This window comes from Geotrypetes seraphini, chromosome 3 (genome assembly GCF_902459505.1).
Source record: "Geotrypetes seraphini chromosome 3, aGeoSer1.1, whole genome shotgun sequence".
Lineage (NCBI taxonomy): Eukaryota > Metazoa > Chordata > Amphibia > Gymnophiona > Dermophiidae > Geotrypetes > Geotrypetes seraphini.
In genome coordinates, this window is record NC_047086.1 from 288,305,452 (window position 1) to 288,323,940 (window position 18,489).

Consider the following 18,489-nt stretch of genomic DNA (forward strand, 5'->3'; position numbering starts at 1 on the left):
CACTTGAAGGCCTGTCCCACCCCCTTGTAGCTTCTCCCCCCCCTTGTAAGCCTGTCCCCCCTTGAAGGCCTGCCTGCCTTCCTTTCCTCCCTTGAAGGCCTGTCCCCCCTTGAAGGCCTGCACCCCCTTGAAGGCCTGCACCACCCCCCTCGAAGGCCTGCACTCCCTTGAAGGTCTGCACCCCCCCCGAAGGCCTGTCCCCCACTTGAAGGCTTGTACCACCCCCTTATAGCTTCTCCCCCCCTTGTAGGCCTGTCCCCCCCTTGAAGGCCTGCCTGCCTGCCTTTCCCCCCTTGAAGGCCTGCACCCCCTTGAAGGACTGCACCCCCCCCCCCGAAGGCCTGCACTCCCTTGAAGGTCTGCCCCCCCGAAGGCCTGTCCCCCCTTTAAGGCCTGCCTGCCTGCCTTTCCCCCCCTTGAAGGCCTGTCTCCCCCTTGAAGGCCTGCACCCCCCCTTGAAGGCCTGTCCCCCCCCCTTGTAGGCCTGTCCCCCCCCTTGTAGGCCTGTCCCCCCCCCTTGTAGGCCTGTCCCCCCCTTGAAGGCCTGCTTGCCTTTCCCCCCTTGAAGGCCTGTTCCCCCCCCTTGAAGGCCTGCACCCCCTTGAAGGTCTGCACCCCCCCAAAGGCCTACACCCCCCCCCGAAGGCCTGCACCCCCTGAAGGCCTGCCTGCCCCCCTTGAAGGCCTGCACCCCTTGAAGGTCTGCACCCCCCCCCCCGAAGGCCTGTCCCCCCTTGAAGGCCTGCCTGCCTGCCTGTCACCCCCTCCCCCTTGAAAGCCTGCCCGCCCGCCCCACCCTGAAGGCCTGATGCCCCGACCCACCCCGAAGGACCGCTCGCCCCCCTGGCCTCCCCGCACCACCTATGAACAGCCGCAGCAGGATCGCGAAGTCAGCGTCAGCGATCCCTGCGCTGCTTCCTGCGCCACGGTCCCGCCCCTCCTCTGACGTCAGAGGAGGGGCGGGATCGCGGCGCAGGAAGCAGCAGGGATGCTGACGCTGACTTCGCGATCCTGCTGCGGGCTGCTTCACAGGTGGTGCAGGAAGGTCAGTGGGGCGAGCGGTCCTTCGGGGGTGGCGGGGGACTGAACGGCAAGGCCGGGAACACCCCCTTAGGGCTGGTACCCGGGGCGGCCCGCCCCCCCCGCCCCCCCCTAGGTACGCCACTGGATAGGCGGTCTATAAATTTTAGAAATAAATAAATAAAAGCATCACTCTCATTTTTTCCATATTAAGGGCTCCTTTTACTAAGCTGCGTTAGGGCTTTAATGTGCGGAATAGTGCGTGCTAAATTGCCGCCATGCAAGACCTTAGCATTGAGCTGGCGTTAATTCTAGCTGCATAGCGTGGCTTTAGTGTGCGCCAAAATGCTGCGTGCGCTAAAAACGCTAAAGTGACTTAGTAAGTTTTAAGCAATTACTTTGAAGCTATTGTTTCACAATTTATTTATTTAAAAAATTTATATACCGCTTAAAGTTTAGGCAGTTTACAAAACAAAATTCAACATATACCGTATTTTCACGCATATAACGCGCGTGTTATACACGATTTTTACAAACCGTGCATAACCTTGCGCGTTATACACGTGAGCGCGTTTTACAACTTTTTTTTTACATAGTTCCCCCCCGATGTCTGATTCACCCCCCCCGCAGGACCGCTCGCACCCCCACCCCGAAGGACCGCTCGCATGCACTCGCACCCCCACCCCGAAGGACCGCTCGCACCCCCACAGCCTCCCGACACCCCCCCCATCATGTAGAAGCTCCTACCATTGTCCTGCTGCTTCCTCTTGGCGGTCCCGGCCCTTCTGTGAACCCTGCGTCTGCGCTGCTTCCTCTTCCGGCGGTCCCGCCCTTTCTCTGACGTCAGAGAAAGGGTAGGACCGCCGGAAGAGGAAGCAGCGCAGACGCAGGGCTCACAGAAGGGCCGGGACCGCCAAGAGGAAGCAGCAGGACAACGGTAGGAGCTTCTACATGATGGGGGGGGTGTCGGGAGGCTGTGGGGGTGCGAGCGGTCCTTCGGGGTGGGGGTGCGGGTGGGAGTGCGTGCGAGCTGTCCTTCAGGGTGGGGGTGCGAGTGCGTGCGAGCGGTTCTTCGGGGTGGGAGTGCGAGCGGTCCTGCGGGGGGGTGAATCGGACGTCGGGGGGGGGCATCAGGCTTTCAGGGTGGGGACAGGACTTCAAGGGGGAGAGGAGAATCGGGGCGGGCGAAAGGAGAATCGGGGTGGCCAGAGGAGAGTCGGGGCGGGCGAAAGGAGAGTCGGGCGGCGACGGGAGAGTCGGGGCGGCATGCGCGGTATACGGGTGTGTGCGGTATATAAAACTTTATTTACATAAATTACAGTTTCCGGCGCGCTATACCCGTGTGCGCGTTTTACACGGGTGCGCGGTATATGAGTGAAAATACGGTACTCATAGAATCTCCTACATCCTCCACTATGAAAATATTTTGTTCACATAAATGCATTGTCCTATAACTAAATCTTCATGAGTTTTTAAAAGTATCACAGAAATACTTACTGTATTTTTGTTCCCATAAATACATTGACAAATAAATACTCTATCTTCAAAAGTTTCTTAAAAGTATCCCTAGGTTTACATAATTGTAACTGACCTGTTAATGAGTTCCAAAATTTCACCCCTACTATTGAAAACAGAATTCCTGACCCTGGTATGTATCACATTTCTCTCTTTCATCAATGATGATCTCATATCCTGGGGCAGATCTTAATTCCATTCTTGAACAATACAATTCTAACAAATCTCAAAAACATCCAGGGGTGTGATTTTGTATAATTTAATTTGACTTTAAAATATACATATCTCACCATAACTCCCTTATACAGTATGGTTAACGTGACCATTTATTTTTTTCATCAGAATGGGACACATCAATTTTCAGTCCCACCACCATAAGAACATAAGAAGTTGCCCCCGCTGAGTCAGACCAGAGGTCCATCTTGCTCAGCGGTCCGCTCCCGCAGCGGCCCATCAGGCCTAGTGCCTGAACAGTGGTCCCTGATTAATTTTGTAACCTACCTCTAATCCCATCCCTATAATCTACCTTTACTCTTATCTGTACCCCTCAATCCCTTTGTCTTCCAAGTACCTATCCAAAGCTTCTTTGAACCCCTGTAGCGTGCTCCTGTTTATTACATCCTCTGGTAGCACGTTCCATGTATCCACCACCCTCTGTGTGAAAAAGAACTTCCTGGTGTTTGTTCTAAACCTCTCCCCTTTCAATTTCTCTGAGTGCCCCCTTGTACTTATTGATCCCCTTAATTTGAAAAATCTGTCCCTGTCTATTTTTTCTATGCCCTTCATGATCTTGAAGGTTTCTATCATGTCTCCTCTAAGTCTCCGCTTTTCCAGGGAGAAAAGCTCTAGCTTTTTCAGTCTGTCAGTATATGAAAGGTCCTCCATGCCCTTTATTAGCTTAGTTGCTCTTCTCTGGACCCTCTCAAGTACCTCCATGTCCTTCTTGAGGTACGGCGACCAGAACTGAACACAGTACTCCAGGTGCGGGCGCACCATAGCACGATACAGTGGCAGGATGACTTCCTTTGTCCTGGTCGTGATACCCTTCTTAATGATACCCAACATTCTGTTTGCTTTCCTTGAGGCCGTGGCACACTGCGCCGACGCCTTCAATGTTGTGACTACCATCACTCCCAGGTCTCTTTCAAGGACGCTCACCCCTAGCGCTGATCCCCCCATTTTGTAAGTGAACATCGGGTTTTTTTCCCCTATATGCATGACCTTGCATTTCCCTATGTTGAAACTCATTTGCCACTTTTTGGCCCATTTTTCCAGTGTTGTCGGATCTTTTTGGAGATCTTCGCAGTCCTCCATGTTATTGACCTTGCGATATAGTTTGGTGTCATCCGCAAATTTAATAACCTCGCATTTTGTTCCTGCTTCCAGGTTGTTAATGAATATATTGAATAGGAGTGGTCCCAGCACCGACCCCTGTGGAACTCCGCTCGTGACCCATTGCCAGTGTGAGTAATGTCCCTTTACTCCAACCCTCTGTTTCCTGTCCGCCAGCCAGTTTTTGATCCTTCGGTGGACCTCCCCTTGCACCCCATGGTTCCATAGCTTCCTTAGTAGTCTTTCGTGTGGCACCTTGTCGAAGGCTTTTTGGAAGACAAGGTAAATGATATCTATGGATTCCCCTTTATCCACCTGGCTGGTTACCCCCTCAAATAAGTATAATAAGTTTGTGAGGCATGACCTGCCCTTGCAGAAGCCATGCTGGCTCGACTTTAGCTGCCCATAGTTGTCGATGTGTTCCCAGATGCTGTCTTTAATCAGTGCTTCCATCATCTTTCCCGGGACCGAGGTCAAGCTCACCGGCCTGTAGTTTCCTAGATCTCCCCTTGAGCCTTTCTTGAAGATGGGCGTGACATTTGCTATTTTTCAGTCTTCCGGAATCTCTCCAGTTTTTAGGGATAGGTTGCATATTTGTCGAAGTGGCTCAGCTATTTCGTTCCTTAGTTCCTTGAGTACCCTTGGGTGAATGCCATCCGGACCTGGTGATTTGTCACTCTTTAGCCTGTCTATCTGCCTGAGGACATCCACCTTGCTCACCTCTAGCTGGACCAGATTTTCATCCTGCTATCCTTTTACGATCTCCTCGGGCTCCGGAATGTTGGTTGTGTCCTCCCTCGTGAAAACTGACGTGAAGAACTTATTTAGCCTGTCATCTATCTCCTTTTCCTCTTTTACCACTCCCTTTCTGTCCCCATCATCCAAGGGTCCCACTTCCTCCCTTGCTGGTTGCTTCCCCTTAACGTACCTGAAGAATGATTTGAAGTTTGTTGCTTCCCCTGCCAGTCTCTCTTCATATTCTTTTTTTGCTTTCCTAACCACTCGATGACACTCCTTTTGGTGTTTTTTGTGTTCCTTTTGGTTCTCCTCTGTTTTGTCCTTTTTCCATTTTTTGAATGATGCTTTCTTGTCACTTATCGCCTTTTTCACTGCATTTGTTATCCACACTGGGTTTTTTGTTCTATTTTTTTTGCACCCTTTCCTGTACTTGGGGATGCACAGGTTCTGTGCTTCGTGCACTGTGTCCTTGAGTATGGTCCAGGCATTTTCTACGGACTCCATCTTCCTTGCGCTGTCGTTGAGTTTCTTTCCCACCATTTTCCTCATGACATCATAATTCCCTTTTTTTAAGTTAAGTGCAGTCGTTGTAGTTCTTTTCACCTTTGATGATCCAATTTCTAGCCTGTACTGGATCGTGTTGTGATCGCTGTTTCTTAGTGGGGCTAGTACCGCCACCTCCTTAGCGGGTCCCCCTAGTCCGTTGAGGATTAGGTCAAGAGTGGCATCACCCCGTGTTGGTTCCGTGACCAGCTGTTTCATGAAACAATCCCTCGTGACCTCCAGGAATTTGGTCTCCCTCATGCAGTTTGAGTGCCCAATACTCCAGTTTATTCCCGGGTAGTTGAAGTCTCCATCACCACCACACTTCCGCTTTTGCATACCTGCCTCAGTTCAGCCTCCAGATCCTGGTCGATTTCTTCCGTTTGTCCAGGTGGGCGATAGTACAGACCCAATTTTATGTCTGCTCCAGTTCCTCCTGGTAGCTTAACCCATAGTGATTCCAAGTCGTCCGCCCTTACTGTTGTTTCCATTCTGGTTGAAGGTATGGAATCTTTTATATATAGCGCTATTCCTCCACCCTTTTTGTGTGACCTATCTCTCCTGTAGAGTTTGAATCCTGGTAAAGCCACATCCCATTCATTGTCATCAGTCCACCACGTTTCTGTGACTCCAATTATGTCTAGGCCCTTTTTGCTGGCTAGGATTTCTAGCTCTCCCATTTTAGCCCTTAGGCTCCTAGCATTAGTGTATAGGCAAAGTAAGTCCCGTTTGTTTGCCTTTCTTGCTGTTTTTCTTCGTGGTTTGGCGCTCCTGGCCCCCTCGTGAGTTGCCAGTCCCCAAGCCTCGTTTCGGTCATCCTCCTCCTGTGGTGTGTCTGTTTCATCCTCAGCCTGTTCCCCTGTTTTTGGTTGTCCCTCTGGATTCCGTTGTTCTCTATTAATGCTGCTTGCCAGTTTTATTTGTGCACAAGACCCCTGCAATTCTCCTTAGCCCCTCCCCTTTTAAGGGGGCGCTCCGGGTCTGCTGCCGGTGATGTCAGGGAGTGGGCGGAGCTAACTCTCGCCTCAGCCCCTCACCCTCTGCCTCTCTCCTGCTCCTTCCCTTCTGCCTCCACGTGTCTCCTCTGTACTGCCTTCTGCTTCTCTCCTCAGCCCTCTCCTCTGCCTGCCCCGATCTCAGAACAAGCTGAAAGCAAGCTGATCTGCGATCCTTAGCCCCTCCCCTTTTAAGGGGGAGCTCCGGGTCTGCTGCCGGTGATGTCAGGGAGTGGGCGGAGCTAACTCTCGCCTCAGCCCCTCACCCTCTGCCTCTCACCTGCTCCTTCCCTTCTGCCTCCACGTGTCTCCTCTGTCCTGCCTTCTGCTTCTCTCCTCAGCCCTCTCCTCCTCTGCCTGCCCCGATCTCAGAACAAGCTGAAAGCAAGCTGATCTGCAATCCTTAGCCCCTCCCCTTTTAAGGGGGAGCTCCGGGTCTGCTGCCGGTGATGTCAGGGAGTGGGCGGAGCTAACTCTCGCCTCAGCCCCTCACCCTCTGCCTCTCTCCTGCTCCTTCCCTTCTGCCTCCACGTGTCTCCTCAGCCCTCTCCTCCTGCTTCTCTCCTCAGCCCTCTCCTCCTCTGCCTGCCCCGATCTCAGAACAAGCTGAAAGCAAGCTGATCTGCGATCCTTAGTCCCTCCCCTTTTAAGGGGGAGCTCCGGGTCTGCTGCCGGTGATGTCAGGGAGTGGGCGGAGCTCTCGCCTCAGCCCCTCACCCTCTGCCTCTCTCCTGCTTCTTCCCTTCTGCCTCCACGTGTCTCCTCTGTCCTGCCTTCTGCTTCTCTCCTCAGCCCTCTCTTCCTCTGCCTGCCCTGATCTCAGAACAAGCTGAAAGCAAGCTGAACTGCGATCCTTAGCCCCTCCCCTTTTAAGGGGGCGCTCCGGGTCTGCTGCCGGTGATGTCAGGGAGTGGGCGGAGCTAACTCTCGCCTCAGCCCCTCACCCTCTGCCTCTCTCCTGCTCCTTCCCTTCTGCCTCCACGTGTCTCCTCTGTCCTGCCTTCTGCTTCTCTCCTCAGCCCTCTCTTCCTCTGCCTGCCCCGATCTCACCAATTTATTCCATTCATTTTTCATTAACACATAATATCTTATTAATTCATAATGGTAACCATAAAATTTCCTTTTGTCATGCATATCCTGAAGGGAGGAGGATGGGGTCTGTTAGATTAATAAATTTAGATATATTGGGGTTCATTATAGAAATTTTATGTGATTACATTGTGATTGTTCAGGAGGGAGGGGGGACTAATTCTGTAATGGATATTAATAGAATATTAAGTGTGTGTTATTGATGTATAAAATGTGGTATTTATGGTTACACTTACTGTAAGTTTTGAAAATAATAAAGATTTGGAAAAAAAACCCCAAAAAACCCAAAGCACGCTATACGCAGAGAAAATGTTAATTATCATTTATATTTGGGTTTATTTTTTCAAAGATGTCAAGGCAGATGACTTTAAAATATGCAATGTCACCTCAGTAACTATAGAAAAATAGACAAATATAGTGCAAAAATATAGACAACAGATAAACTGACACATTTTGATAACTAAATTGAAAATAAAATCATGTTTCCTACCTTTGCTGTCTGGTGATTTCATGAGTCTCTGGTTGCGTTTCCTTCTGACTGTGCATACTTTCTTTCTGCAGTCAGGCCCAACAATTATCCCTTTCTATTTCCTCCCTCCTTCTTTCCTATGTCCTTAGTGCCTCCTTCTTATGTCCTTAGTGCCTCCTTCCTGTGTCCTTAGTGCCCCTTCCTGTGTGCTTAGTGCCCCCAGTGCCTCCTTCCTATATCGTTAGTGCCCCCTTCCTATGTCATTAGTGCCCCTTCCTATATCTTTAGTTTCCTTAGTGCCCCTTCCTTTGTCCTTAGTGTCCCATCCCATGTCCTTAGTGCTCCCAGTGCTCCTTCCTATGTCCTTAGTGCCCCTTCCTATGTCCTTAGTGTCCCAAGTGCCTCCTTCCCATGTCCTTAGTGTCCCCCAGTGCTTCCTTCCCATGTCCTTAGTGTCTCCCAGTGCCTCTTTCCCATGTCTTTAGTGCCCCCATGCCTCCTTCCTATGTCCTTAGTGCCCCTTCCCATGTCCTTAGTTCCCCCAGTGCCTTCTTCCTATGTCCTTAGTGCCCCTTCCTATGTCCTTAGTGTCCTCCAGTGCCTCCTTCCCATGTCCTTAGTGCCCCCATTTCCTCCTTCCTGTATCCTTAGTGACCCTTCCTGTGTGCTTAGTGCCCCCAGTTCTCCTTCCTATGTCCTTAGTGTCCCCAGTGCCTCCCTCCTATGTCCTTAGTGCCCCTTCCCATGTCCTTAGTGCCCCAGTGCCTCCTTCCAATGTCCTAAGTGCCCCTACCCATGTCCTTGTGTCCCCAGTGCCTCCCTCCTATGTTCTTAGTGCCCCTTCCCATGTCCTTAGTGTCCCCAGTGCCTCCTTCCCATGTCCTTAGTGTCCCCAATGCCTCCTTCTCATGTCCTTAGTGCCCCCAGTGCCCCTTCCCATGTCCTTAGTGCTCCCAGTGCCTCCTTCCTATGTCCTTAGTGCCCCTTCCATGTCCTTAGTGCCCCTTCCCATGTCCTTAGTGTCCCCAGTGCCTCCCTCCTATGTCCTTAGTGTCCCTTCCTATGTCCTTAGTGTCCCCAGTGCCTCCTTCCCATGTCCTTAGTGTCCCCAGTGCCTCCTTCCCATGTCCTTAGTGTCCCCTAGTGCCTCCTTCCCATGTCTTTAGTGTCCCCCCAGTGCCTCCTTCCCATGTCCTTAGTGTCCCCCCAGTGCCTCCTTCCCATGTCCTTAGTGTCCCCCCAGTGCCTCCTTCCCATGTCCTTAGTGGCCCCCAGTGCCTCCTTCCTATGTCCTTAGTGCCCCTTCCCATGTCCTTAGTGCCCCCAGTGCCTCCTTCCTATGTCCTTAGTGCCCCTTCCCATGTCCTTAGTGTCCCTAGTGCCTCCCTCCTATGTCCTTAGTGCCCCTTCCCATGTCCTTAGTGGCCCCCAGTGCCTCTTCCCATGTCCTTAGTGGCCCCCAGTGCCTCCTTCCCATGTCCTTAGTGGCCCCCAGTGCCTCCTTCCCATGTCCTTAGTGTCCCTTCCTATGTCCTTAGTGTCCCCAGTGCCTCCTTCCCATGTCCTTAGTGCCCCTTCCTATGTCCTTAGTGTCCCCAGTACCTCCTTCCCATGTCCTTAGTGTCCCCTAGTGCCTCCTTCCCATGTCCTTAGTGTCCCCCCAGTGCCTCCTTCCCATGTCCTTAGTGTCCCCCCAGTGCCTCCTTCCCATGTCCTTAGTGTCCCCCAATGCCTCCTTCGCATGTCCTTAGTGTCCCCAGTGCCTCCTTCGCATGTTCTTAGTGCCCCCAGTGCCTCCTTCCTATGTCCTTAGTGCCCCTTCCCATGTCCTTAGTGCCCCCAGTGCCTCCTTCCTATGTCCTTAGTGCCCCTTCCCATGTCCTTAGTGTCCCTAGTGCCTCCCTCCTATGTCCTTAGTGCCCCTTCCAATGTCCTTAGTGGCCCCCAGTGCCCCTTCCCATGTACTTAGTGGCCCCCAGTGCCTCCTTCCCATGTCCTTAGTGGCCCCCAGTGTCTCCTTCCCATGTCCTTAGTGCCCCTTCCCATGTCCTTAGTGCCCCCAGTGCCCCATCCCATATCCTTAGTGCCCTCAGTGCCCCTTCCCATATCCTTAGTGCCCCCAGTGCCCCTTCCCATATCCTTAGTGCCCTCAGTGCCTCCTTTTTATGTCCTTAGTGCCCCTTCCTATGTCCTTAGTGCCCCCAGTGCCTCCTTCCTATGTCCTTAGTGCCCCCAGTGCCTCCTTCCCATGTTCTTTTTTATGTTCAAATCTATTTTATTAAGCAACATTAAATACAACAGCAATAATAACCATGGTATGAATTTTCATCAAACACCCGTGGAGGACTGGACTCTTATGTCCTCCCCGGACCCACCATACCCCACCCCTCCCCATCCCCCCACACTTACAGAAAAACTCGTACTTCCCATGTTCTTAATGCCCCTTCTCATGTCCTTAGTGCCCCCAGTGCCGCCTTCTTGTGTCCTTAGTGCCCCTTCCTATGTCCTTAGTGCCCCCAGTGCTCCTTCCTATGTCCTTAATGCCCCTTCCTATGTCCTTAGTGCCCCCAGTGCTCCTTCCTATGTCCGTAGTGCCCCCAGATCCAGTGTCAGTTCTCCTTTGTACCTTTGGATACTCTCTCTCTCACTCCTCTGTTATGATCTTGCCTCTCTCTGCTCTTTCTCAGGATCTCTCCCCCTTTGTCTGCACCTCCCATAGTCCTGCATCTGCCTTCTGTCTTTCCCCTTTGGTCCAGGTTTTTCTCTCTCTAGTCTTTCTTCTGTTTCCAACCCCCACCCCTTTCTCTGCCTCTTTCTCTCCTTCCTTCCTCCCTTCCTATGTCCCTCTCACTGCCTTCCAGCCTTTGTCCCACCCCTTCTCCCAAAGCCTCCCTCCCTGCCGCACCAAAGCCAGCCTGCCTGCCTCTCTGCTGCGCCAAAGCCAGCCTGCCTATCTCCCTCCCTCCAGGGCCCGAATCCTGGCCTACCGCCGATTCAAGCCCCACCTTAGTCTGCTGCCCACAAGCCTTCTTCCTGACGTTAATTCTGACGTCAGAGAAGAAGTTCCGGGCCAGCCAATTGCTGCCTGGCTGGTCCGGAACTTCCTCTCCGATGACAGAATTGATGTCGGGAAGAAGGCTTGTGGGCTGGCGCCTGGACCTTCCTTTTCTGGGTGGCAAGCAGTGGCGGCAGACCGGTAGTGGGGAGATGTTGAATCAGCGCTGGAGGGTGGGAAAGAGGGAGGCTGGCTTTGGCGTGGCAGGGAGAGAGGGGAAGTGATCGCTTGTCCCCGCGCACAGCTTCAAGGCGCTGTCTCTGAAAACGGGACATTTTGGTGTCCCAAAGCTGGGTGTGTGGACAACGGGACAGGGGATCTAAAAATGGGATGGTCCCGTTCAAAACGGGACATATGATCACATTAAGTATGGTGAACCCTCCAAAATCTACCCAAAACTTACTGTTACACAGCTGTACACCACAACAATAGCCCTTATGCCCTCAAGTGTCACCTCTATGGCAGTACAGTAGGATTTGGGTGGATTGTGGAAGGCTTACATATTCCACCGTAACTGTAGTAGTTACAGTATGGTATGGGCCTGAGTCCCCATCTCTATGGTTCATTACACCACCCACTAGGCTACTTCACGAATCTGCTTACTGCTCTACTAGGACTGTCCCTAACATCTGAAACTGTCATGCTTACATCCCTCCAGTTGCTTTCTGGTCAGTTTGGTTACCTTTTTGGCACTTGTTGTAAGAACAGGTCTAGCCTTAAACATCCAAACTATGGCGTGGATGTATTCTAAAATGTTCATTTATTGCAGAAAAAACATAGAAACATAGAAGATGACGGCAGAAAAGGGCTACAGCCCATCAAGTCTGCCCACTCTGCTTACCCACCCTAAATCATAAGCTCGCCTTAGTTTTTTGTCCACACAACGCCTCTAACACACCCCTTTGAGATTTAAATACACTGCAGAGGAACAGGAGAAATCTTTCTAGAAATGGGTTTCGAAAATAATGAATTGGAAGGGTTTATGGAGAAAAATGTCCCTCTTCCCCTTTATGCCACTTTTGGATGTTTTTCTTTTTTGAAAATGAGCCTTATGATCATTTTACACTGGTATTGTTGAACTTTGATTGGCTGTCAGTTTTTTTTTTTTAGATTGAAGTTCAGATTCAGTTTTGGATTGATTTGTGTTTAGTGTTCAGGGGTGTATACAAATTGAAGGAAAATATATTGACCTTTTTATTTGTTCTTCAAATGCCTTTAAGACCTTTATGTTCCAGCATTCATGAACTTCTACTTGTGCTCTAAACAGCGATTATTAAGAATAATGAATTCTAGCTATATGCAAGTTTCTTATTTCCCCATGGTGGGTCCTGTTCTATTGCACTCATTGTCTTAACTTCAACATCAAGAACACTCTTATGTGATATTTTTAAAGAAATTGAGAATCTACTTGTTCAATAAGGCATACAGTTTATTATATTTTACTGTATCATAATCAATAATTGTTCTTACATTAACAATATGGTTTATTTTGCTGTGTTATTAATGTGCTTACTACTTTTATTGTGCTATTATGAGTATACCTGTTTTAAATTGCTTGGATGCGTCACAACATGCAGTCTAAAAATTAATAAAATGAAATTGCTCCAATCCTTGTCATGTTATAAGTAAGCTATAATGGAGAAAATAAAAACCCTATCCTTTGTATTTTGTCTTTGAGGGCTGCGAGGCTGGGAGAAGAGACTTATTATTTCTGACCGAGCTCATATAGGTAAGGCCATTTAAGCATCTTTTTCATATTCTTGTAAATGTTAACCTCCATCTTTGAACTTTTGTCTAGGCTCATGCAGTTTTAGAACAGATAATGATGCTTAGCATAGAAAACATCTGTCAAGAAATGTTACCAACATAATAGCAAAGAAAAAAAATCAGGTCTGAAGCAGCTGCACACTGAATTTTGAAAAGCAGAAAGGCCAGTATCTATAGAATCAAGCCTCACTTTTATTAATAGCAACCATAAGTAAAAGTGGAAACTGTGAATCAGATTATAATGTCCATATGCCCAACATATTTTAACACCTCAGTGCCTGCTTCGGGGACAGTTTTCAAAGTTGCAGGTAGTAATTCCACCTATAAAATACAACAGAAACAGGGACATAAATTATTTTAAAATATTTCCTTTTATAAAATGCCCTATCATGAGAATGAAATGGCATTGTTGTACATCATAGTGACCCCCATATGTGAAAATAAAGAATAATGAAAAATTAGAAAAAGCTTTTACCAAAGGTGACCACTTAAAGTGCTTCTATGGCTGCATGTACTTTAAGGGGTTCTCAAACCCCAGATGATGCCACAAAAATAAAATACATAAATCTTGAATATGTATTAGAACCTTCAGATAGAGAAGTGGTCTCAAACTCAAACCCTTTGCAGAGCCACATTTTGGATTTGTGGGTACTTGTAGGGCCTCAGAAAAAAAATAGTTAGTGTCTTATCAAAGAAATTACAATTTTGCATGAGGTAAAACTCTTTATAGTTTATAAATCTTTCCTTTTGGCTAAGTCTAAATAATATTGTAATTTATAGCTAAAGAGACATATGATCAAGAAACTGTTTTATTTTACTTTTGTGATTATGATAAACATACCAAGGGCCTCAAAATAGTACCTGGCAGGCCGCATGTGGCCCCCGGGCTGCAAATTTGAGACCACTGAGATAGAGGATATGGTTGCCATCAAGAAAACTGAACCAGCTGGTCCTAAGACTATTCCAGAAAAGTGGGTGTAGTGTCCATCGACCAGCAGGTAGAGAAAGAAAATATTGAATGCTAAGAGCCATATATAGAACTTATAGAGCATACCAGGATTTTAAATTTTCTATCTTCAGAAGGTGGGTTGATGGTGTATTTCGCAACTCTTCGATTTGTTTGTGGTGCTTCTGGTCCAGTTAGTCAGCTGGGGGTTGCTGTTGGTATTAGGGTTCATACCTAGAAGTCTCCAGATCACTGTCCTTCCCTCTATCTCTTCGGGCTCCCCTCTCTTTCTCTTTCCTCCTCTTATTTCTTCAGCTACCATCTACCACTTTAAAAAAAGGATTTATAGGAGGAAGAAAAGAAAGAAGAACAACAAAATTGATTCCTTTAATGCAGTAGAGACTTGAGTGGCGGTGATGACAGGACAGCTGTGGTCTGATCTTGCCTTATTGAATTCTTTTTAAAATTATTTTGTGCAGAGCTCTTACTGCTTGTTATTTGGGGTTGTTTTTTGTTTTGTTTTGTTTTTTTTGACCAGCTGGCTTTGTACTGCAATGGCTCTCTGCTTCTCTCTGTAGTGCACCTAGGTTGCACCTACCCTTTGCTGCTGGTGGTGTTTGCTTCTGCTGATGATACCTTTTCCACAACACTGTGGAAGCTTCAGTGGAAACAGCTATTCCCTCTGCAGATTGCTTTGCGTGCCTCCTACAAAAACTGCACTCACACACACAGCCTTTACTCAAACCAGGGGAGGGTGTGTTATAAGAACATAAGCATTGCCATTCTGGGACAGACTGAAGATCCATCAAGCCCAGTATCCTGTGTCCATCAGTGGCCAACCCAGGTCCCAAGTACCAAGCTAGATCCCAAGTAGTAAAACAGATTTTATGCTGCTTATCCTAGGAGTAAACAGTAGATTTCCCCAAACCATCTCACTAATGGCCTATGGACTTCTCTTTTAGGAAATTGTTTTTAGAATTGTGCATCACCTTGAATATATGATTAGGCGATCAATCAAATTTTAAATAAATTTGAAAAACTTGAAATTATCCAAGCCTTTTTAAAACCCTGCCAAGCTAACTGATTTCATCACATTCTCCGCCAACATATTCCAGAGTTTAATTACACATTGCCTGAAGAAATATTTTCTCCGGTTTGTTTTAAATCTACTACTACTACTAATAACTTCATTTTTCTATACCACAGTGCCATAAATAGTTCAATGCGGTTTACAGAGAAATCAATTTTACAGATTTTTTTTTTTTTTTTAATATGTTTATTAAAGGAACAAAGCATAAGAGAAATTTACAGCAATCAAGCCAGGAGCACTACAAAAAGGAAAAAAAAGCAACAGTACAAATGAACAAGGCCATCAGGCAAAAAGACAATCATGTCAAACACAAAGATCTCCCATGCAGAGTCCAATTTTTACAAAAACACACAGGTACAGAAGGCCCCCCTCCCATACCCCACCTCCCCAATGCCCACCTCCCCATCCCCCCCAACCCCCCCCTGCATCCTAGGAAATGACCCACATCAGAAAGATCTCCAACAGTCCAAATAAGCCACCGTCTGCCATCTAGTGGCACCCCTCTTGCGCTGGTGCTCCCAATTGGCCATCTGGGACATAGAAGCTTGCCACTGCTGGATCGTAGGCCGCACCTCACCCACCCAAGTTTGCAAGATAAGCTTTTTGGTAAGCCCCAGAGCGATCAGGACAAAGCGTCGCGAGAGCTCGGCAATGCCAGCCTCAACTAGGGGTCCCGTGACACCGAGCAGCAGAGTCCTATAAGACCATTCCAAAGACTGCCCCAAAACCTCCTCCACCGCCCTAAGCACCTGTACCCACAATGAACCCACAAAAGAGCATTCCAAAAAGTGATGCACCAGCGTACCCCTGAAAGCCGGACAACGTGGGCAAAAAGCATCTGGCCATATGTCCATTGCACACCCTTTACTGCGGGTAATGTAAGCCCGATGCAATAACTTAAGATGAAGTTCTTGCAAAGGCACATTAGGGGCAGCCCCAGCACCCTCCTCAAAGCACAGAGTCAGGTCATCAGCGGTGACGTCCTCACCCAGTTCAGAGCTCCAGGCCTCAGCCAGAGACGTCAAGAACCCGGCAGGCCCAATTTATACCAGTCCGATAACGTGTTAAACTCTAGAGAGAGGGAAAGGAAAGCCCGATCCAACGGGGAAAAAGCAGGCACCTGCCCAGACCTCGATCGAAGTGAGAAACAGTAACTTCGAAGTTGCAAATAGGCCAATATGGATCCCGCATTCCAAGTCCACGAAGTTTGGCAAGTCTGAAAACTAGGAAACAACCCCGACCCCAATTCAGTGACTTGGCCCACAAACCGACATCCGGTTTTGCTAGCCCTCACAAAACTGGGTGTCGGTTTGTGGGCCAAGTCACTGAATTGGGGTCGGGGTTGTTTCCTAGTTTTCAGACTTGCCAAAGAAGGCATGCGCTCCAGCGGGGAAGTTAGGATTAGCTACAAACTCCACAAAGGGAGAGGGGCCTAACGAACCCCCCACTTCCCTACGCCACCAGCACCACGCACTTCGCAAGGGTCTAAACAGAGAAACACAAGCCCAGCTCCTCTCCACAAAACATTAAACACCGACGCCGGAGCTGCCAGCTCTTTCCAGAACCCAGGTGGGGCAAACTTGGACGCACCCGAGTACACCTCATGCACCCATCGGAGCAGAGCCGCCACGTTGTAAAGACGAAGATCAGGCAGATTCATGCCCCCTTGGGCTCGCTCCCTAATCAATTTACAATATCCAATTCTCGCCCTCCGTGAACGCCAAATGAAAGAAGAAACAATACCTTTGTAGATCTGCACCTCCGCGTTTTTTATCCATAAGGGTGCCATTTGCAGAGGATATAGCAACTTCGGCAGGAGGACCATCTTAATAAGGGCAATGCACCCCAGAAACGAAATCGGATAGTCCATCCACTTCCGACATAACCCTCGGATAGCATCCAATTTATCCACCACATTTTTCTGATAGACCACCCGAGAATCTGCATGCAAATAAACCCCCAGTTATTTAATCGAGCCCCGAGACCATTGTAACGGAAAAGCGGGATCATCCCGGAGAGCACAATGCGGATGAAGTGCCAGAGCCTCAGATTTATCAAAGTTAATCCGCAAGCCAGAAAACGCACCAAAATTACGAATAAGCTCTATCAGTACTGGAACTCCCGTAACCGCATCACCCAAAAAGATGAGCATATCATCCGCGAACAAATTGATTCTGAATTCCTGGGACCCCAAATGTATATCCCGTAAGGGCTGATGCTGCCGGATCTTGGCAGCTAAAGGTTCCAGTGCCAACACAAATAGCATAGGCGAAAGCGGGCACCCCTGTCGCGTGCCCCGCGCTAGGGAAAAGGTGGAGGAAAGTGCACTATTCACCAAAATCTGAGCAGTCGGCTGGGCGTAAAGAGAACGAATTCCAGCCAGGAAGCTCCCCAAAATGCCCAGCTGTGGCAGGACCCAAAACAGGTAATCCCATAGAATCTTATCAAATGCCTTTTCGGCGTCAAGACTAGCAATGAGGGCATTCTCCTGGCCAGGATGTCCCTTCAACAGGGCAGGGTTCTGCAACACCGACAATGCGCGTAAAACATTCACGGAGGAAAAACGTCCCGGAACAAAACCTACCTGGTCCGGGTGGACCAGAGAGGGCAAAACCCTACCAAGCCTCGCAGCCAGAATAGCAGCAAATAGTTTAATGTCTTGATTCAATAGGGAAATTGGTCGGTAGGATCCCAACTGGTCATCCGGTCTACCGGGTTTCGGAAGTACAACGATATGCGCATGGGTAAGTCTATGCGGAGGCAAATTCCCCCCACAGAGGGCCTGACAGAGATCTCGGAAAGGGCCCAATATCCTATCCCCTAGCAATTTATAGTATTCAGGGCCCAGGCCATCAGGGCCAGGTGCTTTTGCCAATTTTAGCGCCCTAATAGCCTTCTGAATTTCCACCGCTGGTCTTGCGTCAAAGCAGGAAGAGAAAGGTCTCTGAAAAAGGCATCTCGCTGCTCAGTGTCACAGTCCCCCCGATCATACAGGGCCTGATAGAATGTTACAAAACTTTGTTGGATATCCGACAACGAGGTCGCCTGCGAGCCATCTGGAGTACAGATTTTAGAGATAGGACGCTTGCGGGCTCTCTGGCGACCAGGGGGGCCAGTAGTTTCCCCGCTTTGTTTCCCCAACGATGCATACGATATTTATACATCTGGATGTCCCGCAAGGCCCTTTGAGCCAGCAACTCATTGATTTGGCGTCTCAGCCACAGATATCGAGTCTTAAGTTCCGCAGATCCAGAGTGATGTAATTCCCACCTTACCTGCCCCAATGTGCAAGCCAAATCCAGCAGTGTTTGGTCCTGGACCTTCCGCTTGCGTGTCGTGTAAGCAATAATCTTACCCCTGAGAACAGCTTTACTAGCTTCCCAAAATGTCACCTCAGAAACATCAGAGGAGGGGTTGTCCGCTAGATAAGAATCCCATTGTTCTTCCAAGAATAGCTTGAAATCATCATCTTCATATAAGGTGGGATTCATTCTCCAGCCAGACAACGGCCTCCGTGATACCTGCGGATCAAGTAGCTCCATCCATACCAAGTGATGATCAGAGAGAACACCATCTTCAATCATCACTTGCTTAACTCCGGGCAGGAGGGACGGGGCTGCCAACAAGTAGTCCAATCGACTATGCACATTGTGCACAGGAGAGTAATAGGTAAAATCAGATTCATCGGGATGGAGCGTACGCCACAGGTCCACGAGTCCCAATTGAGAATTAACAAAATTAACACCCTTATGTTACCCTTGATGTAAACGAGGCTTAGGAGGCTTGCAGTCAATAAGAGGGTAAGCAGTAATATTGAAATCTCCACCAAGCACCAGTTGATACTCAGAAAAGGGGGTGAGGGCAGCCACTAAGACAGAAAAGAAGCGGTGGGAATAAACATTGGGAGCATAGATGGAGCAAAAAGCATAT

At 48.9% G+C, this 18,489-nt stretch overlaps 1 protein-coding gene across 2 annotated transcripts in view; it reads left to right on the top strand.

Annotated features, from left to right (window-relative positions):
- Window positions 1-18,489, top strand: part of ADSS2 (adenylosuccinate synthase 2) — a 247,389-nt gene that overhangs the window by 70,373 nt on the left and 158,527 nt on the right. The window contains exon 4 of one of the 2 annotated variants that reach the window (XM_033936570.1): window positions 12,435-12,485. In XM_033936570.1, coding sequence (XP_033792461.1) covers window positions 12,435-12,485 — 51 coding nt within the window. Of the gene's footprint in view, window positions 1-12,434; window positions 12,486-18,489 lie in introns of those variants that run through there. The other variant, XM_033936571.1, reaches the window with a different exon arrangement.